This window comes from Pseudonaja textilis, chromosome 2 (assembly GCF_049901715.1).
Source record: "Pseudonaja textilis isolate UNSWEBS1 chromosome 2, rPseTex1.2, whole genome shotgun sequence".
Classification (NCBI taxonomy): Eukaryota; Metazoa; Chordata; class Lepidosauria; order Squamata; family Elapidae; genus Pseudonaja; species Pseudonaja textilis.
The window spans coordinates 80,381,011-80,394,653 of NC_141991.1; the positions used below are offsets into that span (position 1 = coordinate 80,381,011).

Genomic DNA, 13,643 nt, shown 5'->3' on the forward strand with positions numbered 1-13,643 from the left:
ACAGATATTATCAAATAAATTTAGCATCCAGTGCCAATGAAATAACAACATGGCTATAATCAAAATTAAACAAAGTTGATAAATGGTTCCTCATAGCCCTGAGGCTATATATTTTAATTTCTGACATGTCATTAAGCTGAAAGATGGAGCACCATAAAAGAAAAGGCAAGTAGCCAGTTTTAAGTAGGAATGTCATAAAAATAGCTAAATACATGCCAAAATCAATAGCAACAACCCAGCAGTTTCCACAAGGCAGACAAAGAACGTGTTATGTAATGTATGCACCTAAATGTAGAGACACAGTGAATCTCACTTGCACCAATATTTTAATACTAATTTCCAACTTTGCAAGTAATTCCTCTTCTAGCTGCAAAAGTCCAGTTGGCGATGTCAGTGCAATCCTATATTTTTAAAGCTTTGGCACAGAATGAACCAATGCTTTTTGCTCAAATTGGAATTATGAATTATTTTACTCCCAAATCATTGTGAACGGGTAATACAGCAGGTTTCATAAGTGCACCCTTATTCAGGATTGCACTCAGGTCCAAGAAATATGTACAGGATGGAGATGCCACATCCCTGCCCTTGTTAAGAGGCTGGACAATACAGCAAGGCTTCAGAGTTACTGACTGAACTGAATGAAGCTCGGTTCAACTCTAAATACAGTCCTTATCGTTGCCATCTCTAAGCAAATAGTAGTCATATGACTAAACTGCATCATAAATAGATAATAACAGGCTCTAAGGTTCTTTTAATGTAAGAGGCCACTTTTTCTTCCAGGAGCCAGCCCCAAAGCAGAATGATTAAGTATCGAATGTAAAATGAATAGTAATTCTTGTTCTAAAGCAACTTTCCCCAACCTGATGCCTCCAGCAACCAGCTACCAATCCCATGTATGAGGCCATCTATGAATAATGGAATACTGTGTAGACCAATTCAATAGGCAAAGTTTAATGGGGAAGGCTGCCCTTCAGTATACAGGTGAGAAAAAGGAGAGGTGGGGAAAATGGGGGGGGCAGATATCCCTTTGCTAGCCGCACCTGCAGCCTTACAGGATTGTATTGTGACTAGACCTGGAGAGATTCCTTCACAACCCTACCCACCGTCATTGCCTTTGGTCCTTCCTTACCATTTTAAGGTGGCTCTGGCCAAACTGCAACCCTCCCCTTTTCCTGGCAAAGGCCGACAAGAGCCTTTGAAAATAAAAATAAAAAACAGAACAACCTGTTCTAGTCAATACGCCACATCAAGGCAAGAAGAAAGAGGAAATGAACCAGCCGGTGGGCAAGTGGAAGGAAGAAGAGATTCCTTCTGATGCAGAGCGAAAGAAGAGAACTTCAAAGGCAGCTGAAGCGGGAGCAGGAGGAGGAGGAGGAGGAAGAAGAGGAGGAAGAGGAAAAGGAGGAAGAAGAAGAAGAAGAAGAAGAAGAAGAAGAAGAAGAAGAAGAAGAAGAAGAAGAAGAAGAAGAAGAAAAGATCCTTTAGGCTCTTTTAGGCTTTGGCAACCGACGGAAAGTGATGTAAACCCTGGTTTGCGCAGCCTTTGCATGCACGTGATGTGCCCGATTTTCGGGGGGAGAGACCGCGTTTAGACGGCGTGGAGGAGGAGGAAGAAACCCCCGGAGGAAGAAAGCAAGCAAGCTCGCACCAAGTTTTGGCGCACAGCGAAGGCGCGTATCCGTGTGATTTCCGCCCGAGAGGGAGCCCGGCGATGCGGGCGCCAAGGCAGCGCAGAGCTTGCCAAGAAAGAAATCCTGCGCGCCCGCCGCCGCCTCCTCCTCTTCCTCCTCCTCCTCCAGGCTTCTTCGGGGAATCCAGATGGGCGGAAAGCCTCTCGGGCTGCCCCAGACCAAGAAGGGGAGGAGGGGAGGCCAGGATCGACCCCCCGCCTCCCCTCAGGCACCCGTTGCTGGGGTGCAGTAGGAGAAAATCGAGCGGAGAATCGAGCAGCCAAGAAAGCGGAAAGCGAAGCACGCTGGCAAGCCGCTGCCTCGCCCGGCTTTCGCCTGCCCTCCCTTACCTGAAGACCGCCTCTTCCTTGAACTCCTTGCCGGGGGAAACCAAGCCGTTCTTTTTGTTGAAAAGCTTCTGCAACAAGGTGGGTGTGGGAGGCATTTTGGGAATGCGACACTCCGGTCCCGCCAGGGAGCAAGCCGTGCTAGCGCTCGCCCGTTCGCAGCTGGGGCAGCCAGCTTAGTTCCTCGAACCCGACTCCATTCGGTGTGACAGTCATATGACAAAAATTAATCACTTGCAGCAGCCGCGGCTGAAGAGAACGGGAGGGAGGGAGGGAGGAGGAGGAGGGCGGGGCTTCGCGCGGGTTTCCCCGGCCGCGGATTGGCTGGCCGAGCCAACCCACGTGGGCCAAAACCGTATCCCTGCTTGGCTCGGCGGCGCGGCAGCCCTGGGATGTTTTGGTGTGGAGAGAAACCGGGGGAGGGGAACGTGGGCGGCGGCGGCGGCGGGTGGGGTGAGGTGGGGGGCTTAGCCCACATTCATTCGGATTCCCTCCGCCAATTTTAGCCCCGATTGCCTTAGGTCCATCCCATGCAAGCCCAAGGGAATTTTGCCTAACTGGGACCGAGCAGCCGTTCCACAAATCTGACAATGATGTGGCTCGCAAGAAGGCAAAAATGCCTCTATAAACATAATTTATATATATATATATATAAATGGTCAGTCAGGAGATGCCTCTTAAGTACATTGTTCTAAAAGTCAAGAGTTCAAAAGTGCTAAGAAGTGTGTGGAGGGGAGAAGTCTTTCGTTTGTGTTAGCAGCTGACAGAAACAGTTACAGTGTGATTGTACCAAGTTATTAATTGTGGCTGCTATGAAAGTCATTTCCCTAAATCCTCTCAGTTACAAATTACCGGGAAAGAAGTCAAGATGGCTGGGGAAACAAAAGTGAAAATGGGCAAGTCCGCCAGCAATGGAAGCTAAGTGCTTTTCCCTTGAGAGCTAAAGCCAGTACCCTTAAGAACCTACTTTGTTGGTGTCCCACAAGCGCCACCACTGAATGCAAGTTGCTCCAAGGAAAGTGAGACTGGGGAATCACCCAGAAAGTTTTATCTTTCACCAGATAGGAGGGACCTTAAAACTTTAGCTTCTCCATCACCCTCCATCACTCCACAACCCTTTACACCAGTGGTATGCTAGATATGAGTGTTCCAGTGATGACAAAACTGCACACCCAGTGATTCAAGGTAAAAGTGTTGCAATATAGCTCTGGATGTAGTGGACCACACAAATGCAGTCTGCCTTTCAGGAAATCTAGCCATGCATTAAGATTGACCATGGCGATGACACATGATGACCATATTGGTCAGAGTTATTCATCTGCCTCTGACTGGCTGTTTCCAAAAAGAATTTGTCTGTGTTGCCTGCATAGAAACCCCAGAAAAATAAGGAAAATCCCAGCACACAAAACTTGTATGTGACATCTTTGAACCTTCTCAAAACTGTTAACTTCCCTTCCCATATACAAAAAGTTCCTAAACTTGGTTCAAGAATCATGGAAGAGGGCAAGGCTGGAAACAGAATATTTAATGTTGCAACATTTACTGTAGCTCTCCGTTTCATCCTGTACATTACTGGCAAGGCATATAGCAATAGCAATAGCACAGGGGTATCAACTTGCAGCCCACAGGCTGGATACATCACCTGTTGGCCACACCCACCCATTTTAGCGAATGGGGAAAAGACATGATATGTCACGTGACAACACCGTGATGATACGTGTTTGACACCCCTGCATTAGCACTTAGGCTTATATACCGCTTCACAGTGCTTTACAGCCTCCTCTAATATGCTGACTCTATAAACTGCTTAGAGAAGGCTGTAAAGCACTGTGAAGCGGTATATGTCTAAGTGCTAATGCAGGGGTGTCAAACACGCATCATCACGGTGTTGTCACGTGACATGTCTTTTCCCATTCTCTAAAATGGGTGGGTGTGGCCAGCAGGTGATGGAGAGGGACTGTAAAATCGATACGTATTAGATCATTGTAGTTGTCTGTGGTTCGAGTAGGAAATACTGGGCATGATCTATTGCTGTTTACAAATACTGAGCCAAAGAATGTGTTAAAGAGGTTGGCTTTAATAGTGTCGCAGTTGCAGTCTTTACCATTAGGTCCTTTCAGGGGTGGGATGGACCTTGAGTCTTTTAGTTTGTTGTTTACAAAATTGTAGAAAGCGCGGGTGGAATTGGTGAGTAGAAGGTTTTCTTCTTGTTTAATGTGATAATTGGTGCATTCAGTTTTTATCTGGTGGCATAAATTTTTGTATCGGCTTTTGAATTTGGCAAAGTGACCAGATTTTTTTTTCCTCCGAAGTGATCTCTTTTTGGATTGAAGCTTCCTTATTGTTATGGGTAATTTGTTTTTTTCTGGTTTTGGGAGTTGTTAATGGTACATATAGTTTGATGACTCTTTTGACTTCAAGTAAAAATATGTTGTAATGGTCTTCTACAGTATTGCATCCAGAGAATAGAGATTGCCAATCAAGGGATGAGAGATCATTGTCTATAAGATCATAGTTGCCTTTTTTGAAGTTAAAATTGGGGATTCTGTCATTGTGATGATTTTTGTGTGGACGTATGTTGAGACCAAAGTCAATCATGTTGTGGTCACTATTGGAAAAGGGTTCTTTAATTTGTATTCCGTAAATTGAATTCAAACTATTGCAGAAGATGAGATAATATATTTTACATACTGAAGGTGACAGCTGAGATGTGTCTTAAACACAGTTTCAAGGGATCAAAAAACCAAATGCTTTAATCCAGTATCTTCATCCCTTTTGGGTGTGTGCTTTTGAGTCATTGTTGACTCCTGGTGACTGCCTGAACAAGTCCCTGACGTTTTCATGGCAAGGTTTTTTGGACATAGTTTACTATTGTCTCCTTCCTAGAGCTAAGAATGATTGGTCCAAGATCACCTACTTGGTTCGGGGCCTAAGGCAGGACTAAAACTCCCGGTCTCCCAATTTCTAGGATGCTGCCTTAGTTGCTATGCCAAATTAGCTCTCCCATATTGGAAATGAAAATGGTCCTTCTAGGGCCAATAAATAGTTGCACTTAAAACTATGCCACTTCTTTGTAAGGAAGCATCAGTCGAATACTAGACTGATAGGAGACTAAAAAAAAAATGCCAGGAAGGAGAATAGCTTGAAAGAAAAAGTTCAAAATTATGTTGGAATCAGGAAGTCAATTAAAAGCAGTAGTGACTAAACATAGATTCTGGGGGGGATTTGGGGGGGAGAAGCAGAACCTTTGATTCCATGATGCTCACCATAGGTCTGCACAGTTCTTCCTTTTGTTCTGTTAGAAGTCTGAATAAATATGATCTTCACTTCCTTGGGAACTTCCTGACTTGGAGAAAAAAATGGTAAAACGTTCTATTGAATTAGGAAGGAAAAATTGAGGATTTGACTTAACTATACATTTTCTCTTTGAACCCCATGTATTCTTTTGTAACGGTAACAAAGCAAGGATAGAAAACTTTCACATTTTTCTCTATTATAGTTTAGCTTTCATTCCAAGTTTTATTTATTTAGTTTAAGTTTTACTAAATCTTTAGTTAAATTTTATAGAATCTTTTAAACTGTGTAAATAAATATCTTAATCTGCTTATATACTAATTCAAGATTGAAAATGGATCATTTTAAGTTTATGTACTGATTAGTCAATTAGCAGTCAAGATTAAACTTTGTAGAGCTGAAACATGCTAAAGAAATAGTTTAGAATACTCTAATTCTAAGCAGGAATTCAAACAGAGAAATTGAAAGCCATCTTCTCTGCACTGTAACAAGGAATAATTTAGCCTTAATGACATTTACAAGCGAACAAAATAAAACATTTTTTCCAAGTTAAGCAGAATGTATACAATATGTTCAATTTCAACTGAATGAAATTTCTATAAAGCCTGGATTAGATTGCCCTCAGCCCTATTGGTCTTTTATGAGGTCCTAAAGATTGGCTTTGCCCACCGGGTTTGGAGATCCAACTGGGTAATAGAGCTTCTTCGATGGTTGTTTTGAATGTAATTAAAGTTTTGGTAACCTGGTCTTTGATCATGTTTTATGGTTTTAATATGCTTTTTTTAACATTACCCTATAAAGTTTTTCTGTGTTTTTATACTGTACTTTATCTACTATTTTTTGTTGGTTTTTTTTACTGTTGTGAGTGTTCTCCTCCTTCTCTTCCCTGATGGGGCAAATAGTATATAAAATGAGAGTAAACCCCTGCTGCTACCTAGTTTGGTAATATGTACAAAAAAACAAACTCGGAGAACAAGAATCCCAACTTACCTGGAAGGTAAAATTGAAATACAGATTGGGGAATATCAGTTCATGCATGAAAACAAATGCACAAAACTGGACTCGAAGGCCAGAGTCCATGGCATTCCCACATAGTAACATTATATACTCTCTTAACATTAGGTGAGTCACAATTAAGTAGGCGAAATGATAAGGATCATGGTCACGGATTGCAAGCAAAATGTAACCTCCAGCAAATGTCTAAAATCCAAGATTCAGTCATACATCTAAGTTTTTACTTGATATGCAAGCTATCAAGTAGTGACTAGACAATGTCAGTCAGTCCTAGGTGTAATAATGTGTCTATAATAAATGATATTGTTTCCATCTAATTTTTCAGGCAAACTGAAGAGCTGACTTTTATTGTTCTATAAAGTAAGGACTTTTGATAGGAACAAACTCTCTCATTAGCAATTTTGTGTTATGTAAGATGAAAATTTGAACTGACACCATGAAGGACTACATCGGAGAGATTATTCCTGACTGGAATCAGAAGCTTGCTGGATATGTTGCTGTGCTTATGTCAACACCACTGAAGACATCCATCAGAGGAGAATCTTCATTATAAAGTGACCTTGACCACATTAGATGTTTTGGAAAATAACATCAAGGGAAATCAGAAGTGAATATTCCACTGGTACAACCAAACAACAAAGGCAAGGAGAGCCAGCAAAGATTTGTTTTGTCTTGATTATATTTTCATGGAATAGCATCAGTAAAATTGTTCTCCGAAAAAGGTTGCACAAAACCACCTCGGGCATAATAAAGGAGCTTTGGTTAGTTTACAAAAAGCAGCAGCTGCTTCTGATCTCCTCTTCTAGCCACCACACTTCAGTTTTATAAGTATGTTAGATACTTACAAACCAAAAGGTACACCAAACATTGTGTCATCAACAAAATTTTAAGCCAGCCTTTAAGGCAGAGGGAGAAGGTTGAGTAAAACAGACTACAGACTAGATTTGCCCAGCATACTGAGTCACCACGAGGCAAAATACATTTTAGCTTATTATATTGTGCAAACTCAACTTGATTTGTTTAATTTTATAATTCAGTGTGTTGTGTTTGACCAGAAAACTGGGCTGAGTAAACCATGATAAACATGTTTAGAGAATAGTATCACAGAAACTGCTTTATCAAAAATAATATGCAGAAAAATCTCTTTAAAACTAGCAATAAATATTAACATTTTGTCTTAAAATCCGTTGAGGAAAAGAAATCACTCTGTTAAAAAGAATTGTGCTAACAAAAATAATTTATTTTTTTACATATTCAGAGGACAAAAGTATTAGAGCTTCACATTTTAATTTACATTCAGTCTAGTTGAAATGAAAAATAGAAGCAATTAGTTTGAATTGGCTTAAATTCAAAGATTTCAATTTAGCTGAATTTAGACTAATATCTCTGAGATATATTAAGGATATATAAAATAGTTTCAAAAACATAATTCAGAACATAAACACAAAACTTATGCCATTTTATAATCATTGAACAATATTTTACCTATCAAAATACATGCATCCTGAAATATTTCCCCCCCATTATTTCCTTTAAAACTACCACCAGGTTTCAAATGTACAAAAGCCAGATATTTTCTTTAATTATGTGCTGCCTTCCATTTTCTCAATTTCCCATTTTTTCTTTTTTTTAATGATTCAACCAAGTAAATGTTTCATACTGTTCTTAAGAAAACAGTAAGAAGTAAACTAAAGTAATTTTCAACAGAGAAATAATAAGTGACCATATGCAAATCCAACAATCTCCTTCCTAGGTAACCATTTTACATATTCTTCAATAAATATGCAATTCAGAAGCATGTAACAAGCATGTTGTAGATAAATACTGGAAATTAGATATAATTATACGAATATATAAGATAATGAAGATAGTTTTAATATAATTTATTGCAATAGAATTTAATGCCAATGAATTTACTCATTATATGTGCTGTTTATGGTAGATACTGCAGAGGATCCAGCAGGTACTCTGCTTCGTTTCTTCCTGCTTTGGTGAGTTTTTTGGTTTTTTTTTGAACTTGTAACAATATCTGAAATATAAATATTTTTGTACTGGGATAAAATTTCTGTTTCACCTTTTGGAGAAAATACATCAGTATTATATTGTTGAATTTGGGAACAACATTACAACTGTAGAACAGTCAGAACTGTCAATGAAAATAGATCTAAAACCTTGCCCAAAATGCAATATAACAAGAAATTTGGATGGTATACAGCAGAAAAAGCTGTTCTTATAGTATGGCAATAGCACTTAAGACTTATATACAACTTCATAGTGCTTTATAGCCCTCTCTAAGCAGTTTACAGAGTCAACATAATGCCCGCAACAATCTAGGTCCTCATTTTACCGACCTCAGAAGGATGGAAGGCTGAGTCAACCTTGAGCCGGTGAGAAATAAACAGCCAAACTGCTGGCAGCCAAAAGTAGAACTGCATTCTAACCGCTGTGACACCATAGCTCTAATATACTTTTTGGTAACAAACAAGATACATAAACTGCCATCCTTCGATCATAACAATCTCCCATATCTTTTCCTATTATAATTATTTCTAGACAATATAACATGCTATTATGCTCAACATTACCAATTTTGCCTTTCCTGATTTTAACAGATAACAGATAATCAGAGTTGGAAAGGACCTTATAGGTCGTCTAATCCAACCCCCTGCCCAAGCTTACACTCTGACAGATGAGAGTCCAATCTCTTCTTGAAAGTCTCAAGTGATGATGCTCCCACAACTTCTGACGGCAAGCTGTTCCATTGGTTGATTGTTCTCATTGTCAGAAAGTTTCTCCTTATTTCCAGGTTAAATCTCTCCTTGTTCAGTTTCCATCCATTATTCCTTGTCTGGCCTACAGGAGCTTTAGAAAATAGCTTGACCCCTTCCTCCCTGTGGCAGCCTCTCAAATATTGGGAGACCGCTATCATGTCTCCCCTGGTCCTTCTCTTCACTAGACTAGCCATGCCCAGTTCCTGTAACCATTCTTCATATGTTTTAGCCTCCAGTCCCCTAATCATCCTGGTTGCTCTTCTCTGTACTTTTTCTAGAGTCTCAACATCTTTTTTATAATGTGGTGACCAAAACTGGACACAGTACTCTAGGTGCGGTCTTACTAAGGCTTTATAGAGTGGTATTAGTACCTCACTTAATCTCAATTGTATCCCTCTGTTAATGCAACTTAGGATTGCATTAGCTTTTTTGGCTGCTGCTGCACACTGCTGGCTCATATTTAGCTAAGACTCCAAGATATATCTCACGATTACTGCTATTGAGCCTGGTTTCACCCAGTCTATATGTGTACTTTTGGTTTTTCTTGCCTAAGTGTAGGACTTTATTTTTCTCTATATTGAATTTCATTTTGTTAGATCCGGCCCAGTGTTCTAGTATGTCAAGATCCATCTGGATTTTGAGCCTATCTTCTTGGGTGTTAGCTATTCCTGCCAGCTTAGTATCATCTGCAAATTTGGTAAGTTCCCATTCTATTCCCTCATCTAAGTCATTAATGAAGATATTGAAGAGTACTTGCCCTAAGATGAAACCTTGTGGCACCCCACTGCTTACTTCCCTCCATGTAGACTTAGACCAATTAAGGACTACTCATTGAGTACGGTTTGTCAGCCAATTGCAAGTCATCTAGTGGTGGTGCTATCTATTCCACTTTTTTCTAGCTTACTAAGAAGTAGGTTGTGGTCTACTTTGTCGAATGCCTTGCTGAAATCTAAATATATTACGTCCACAATATTTCGCTGGTCTACTAATTTAGTCACTATGTTCAAGAATGAAATAAGATTGGTTTGGCATGATCTGTTTTTAACAAACCCGTGCTGACTGCTAGTTATTACTTTACTTGTTTCTAGATGTTGGCTGATCTGTTATTTTATTATCTTTTCCAGTATCTTCCTGGGTATTGATGTTAGGCTGATTGGTCTATAGTTTCCTGGGTCTGTTTTTTTTTTCCTTTTTTGAAGATGGGAACCACATCAGCTCTTTTCCAGTCCTCCGGTAGTTCCCCAGTGCTCCAGGATTTTTGAAAGATATGGTGCAGTGGTTCTGAGATGATCTCTGCCAGCTCCTTTAAAACTCTGGGATGTAATCCATCAGGCCCCGGTGATTTGTTTTCATCAAGATCAGACAGGTGTTCTCTTACTATTTTTTTTGCTTATTTTAACTTTTATTTTTTTTTATTTATTTTTTATTTGTCTTTTACAGTTATGTTTTTGGTGGATTGAGCGATAGTTTTATACTAGATTAATTAATTAGGCTAACCTTTAAAGGTAGAAATAAAATTGACTTAATAGCTTTTTGTATTGCCCACAAATTATTCTGGGGATGTATAGCCAAGAAATAATCTGAACTCACGAGCTAATCTCACATTTTTTCAATTCACTTTCCAAGCAATTTGTGTTGCAGTGCACTGGAATTTGTTGTGAAGCTTTTATCCCAAACTACCACAAACTATTTTCTGCATACAGAATCTGAAAGCATGTTACCCATTTAAGATAGCTCCTCATAATATTTTCTTTCTCTTCCTTTTACCTTCAGTTGCCTCTGGTGGGAGAAACCCTTTTTTTTCCTTTGTTGAATGCTGGACTACTTTCAGCGGTCTAAATCCTGGTGAAGCTTGAATAATACAGCAGATTTCTGGTGGGCTATGTAAATTCTGAATGAAACAGAAGAACATTATTCATACAACACGGAGTAGTTTTCAGAACATTAAATTATTGGATAAGCATTGCACGTATAATCTTTTGGCTCTTGTGCTCACACTCCTATGTGTTTTTCTAAAATGGATATGAGATCAAAACTACTTCCTTTCATTTTTAAACAGAGTTATTTCTTGTGAATATTCCTAGCTAGGAATGAGCAAACTAAGAGCAAAGGCTATATTCAGATTCTGCATTTCCTGGACAGAAAAAAGGACAGAAGAACAAAACTAAATGATTCTAAAAGATTTGCATTTAAACCCTTGAGTCCATGCCAGAGGTAAAAGGGAAGGAAAGCACACAAACCAGAAGTTTTTTGTGATAATACAAAATTAATTCAGAATTTTGACAGTATGTTTGAAAGGAGCCATAGAACAATGTCAACCTATTTGAAACTCTACATGGAATCAATATAAAGCATAATGTTTCCTTACCCAATATACCCAGGGGTGGAAAGGCTCTGCAAGTTGGCAGCAAAAGTTGGCCATTAATTTTACTGATTTTTTTTGTAAAATACTTTAAGAAAAAAAAGTGACACTTGAAAATACAAGAATATATTAAAACAAGAAAGAGCCCAAATACAGGAGGAAAGAGAGTAATATTCATGGTTCAGAACCAACATCCTTTATCCAAAGTATAAAACCAGAAGAAAATCAGACCTAAGGATATATCACATTTCAGAGAGAGAGAACTGTGAAAACATTTGAAATCCTGTTCTATTTTACCTTGATGCTTTAAATAAAAAAAAATCACATACTAATTTAATATTGAATCATAGAAAAAGTAAAGAAATATATAACCTGGGGAAAAAGAGGAACAATTGCTTCTGAATTCACATTTGGACACTCTTTGTATGCCAAACAGTTGTCCTGGACGGACGCTTCATGCGCGGACAATAAGTCTAACTGTAACCAAAGCAAAATAAAAGTGCAAGGGGGTATGGTTAATCAGAGGGTGTGTTTCTCAAGGAAAATATTTCATGACCTTCAGTTTACAGGAATAGCTTATATCTGGACTGCACAAAACAGCCTTCCCTTTGTCAAAATACGCTGTAATAGTGGCTTATAAAAACTGGCTCCTCATAGAGACCATTATGGCTCTAGATCAGAAAAGCAGTTGAAGTTCAAGTAGATAGTTACATGATACTCTTTTGAACGGGAAGCATGTTTAATACAAAAATGTCTGGATATAACCTTCAGTCTTAAGGTGCATCTCAGCTATTGATAATTCAAAATGTACAGAAAGTAATCCTTTATTCACTTTTGCCTGAGTTTCTGATAAAAGTCATTTAAATTGGAAACTCTGGTTGATAGTCATTTCATCTCAGTGTTTATTTTTCAAGCAAAAACTGTCAAGCAAGTAAGGATACTTGTTGCCAGAAGTAACAATGTACAAAAGTTATTAATGCTTTTTTGCCGTTGAGCAAATTGGCTCATTTGTTTTTTAAAAAAACACCTTTTTTCCCTGAAAACATTACTAAGTGGCATACTTCAAACAAACATTTATATTGTTACCTACATGATGAAAATATTAGTTAGTATAGCCAGAATGTCTGGTGCCATTAAGATACTTTAACATAACATTTCCAGGTAGTTTAAAGTTTGTAAAATAAGCACACAATAAAAACAAAACCTCATTTAGTAGCAAAGAAATAAAGGTGTTTATTTATGCATTCAGTTAATACCCTGCCTTTAAATTCAATCAAAGTAAGAACCTATTGTAGGTTAACTGCCCTATAGAGTATTAGTGCAATAGAAAATAGGTGATTATTCTGTAAGATGGAATCCCTTGATCAAACAATTCCAGATTATCTACCCAAATTAAAAAGTGCCAGTTTTTGATAAGATGAATTTAATATCTACATTTGTGCAGACTGGGGAAACATGGAAAGTCAAATGAGCAAGCTTGCATTCATAAATGTGTGGAAGGGGCCTATGTATCCAGTCTTGAATAAGTAAGCTTGATTAATTATGAGGGTGTTCTTCCCAGTGGATCTTTTTCCTGAAATAGATGGCTAAAGGCATTCTCAGTCTCAGTGTCAAGGTGCCAAATAACTCATAGCTGTCTATTTTCTGCCATTATGTTAATATTATACAACTGCCTCGATCTCATCTTCTGCAATAGTTTGAATTCAATTTTTGGAATACAAATTAAAGAATCCTTTTCCAACAGTGACCACAGCATGATTGACTTTTGTCTCAACATACGTCCATACAAAAATCATCACAACGACGGAATCCCCAATTATAACTTCAAAAACGGCAACTATGATCTTATAGACAATGATCTCTCATCCCTTGATTGGCAATTTCTATTCACTGGATACAATACTGTAGAAGACCATTACAACATATTTTTACTTGAAGTCAAAAGAGTCATCAAACATCAAACAACTCCCAAAACCAGAAAAAACAAAAAACAAATTACCCATAACAAAAAGGAAGTTTCAATCCAAAAAGAGATCACTTTGGAGGAAAAACAGATCTGGTCACATTGCCAACTTCAAAAGCCGATACAAAAATTTATGCCACCAGATAAAAACTGAATGTACCAATTATCACATTAAACAAGAAAACCTTCTACTCACCAATTCCACCCGCACTTTCTACAATT

General features: G+C 38.5%; 2 protein-coding genes and 1 long non-coding RNA gene across 6 annotated transcripts in view; 1 reads left to right on the forward strand and 2 right to left on the reverse strand.

The window, feature by feature from the left end:
• The window catches only part of FNIP1 (folliculin interacting protein 1), a 99,174-nt gene extending 96,897 nt beyond the window's left edge, over positions 1-2,277 (reverse strand). For 3 of the 4 annotated variants that reach the window (XR_015741724.1, XM_026696468.2, XM_026696467.2), the window contains exon 1: positions 2,021-2,275. Coding sequence is in view for 2 of the 4 variants with exons in the window: in XM_026696468.2 (XP_026552253.1) it covers positions 2,021-2,115 (95 nt within the window). In the remaining 2 variants the exon portion in view is untranslated. Of the gene's footprint in view, positions 1-2,020 lie in introns of all 4 variants that reach the window. The other variant, XR_015741725.1, reaches the window with a different exon arrangement.
• Positions 1,960-10,984, forward strand: LOC113433743 (uncharacterized). The gene is made up of 5 exons (XR_003373709.2): positions 1,960-2,098; positions 6,651-6,966; positions 8,268-8,316; positions 9,693-9,793; positions 10,870-10,984. It is a non-coding gene; the product is annotated as an uncharacterized LOC113433743 (long non-coding RNA).
• MEIKIN (meiotic kinetochore factor) overlaps positions 6,707-13,643 on the reverse strand; it is a 29,135-nt gene continuing 22,198 nt past the window's right edge. Inside the window, exons 12-14 of the mRNA XM_087924422.1 lie at positions 11,831-11,935; positions 10,864-10,987; positions 6,707-8,354 (exon numbers count right to left, since the gene is read on the reverse strand). Of these exons, the coding sequence (XP_087780548.1) occupies positions 8,239-8,354; positions 10,864-10,987; positions 11,831-11,935 (345 nt within the window). The 3' untranslated portion in view covers positions 6,707-8,238. The remainder of the gene's footprint in view (positions 8,355-10,863; positions 10,988-11,830; positions 11,936-13,643) is intronic.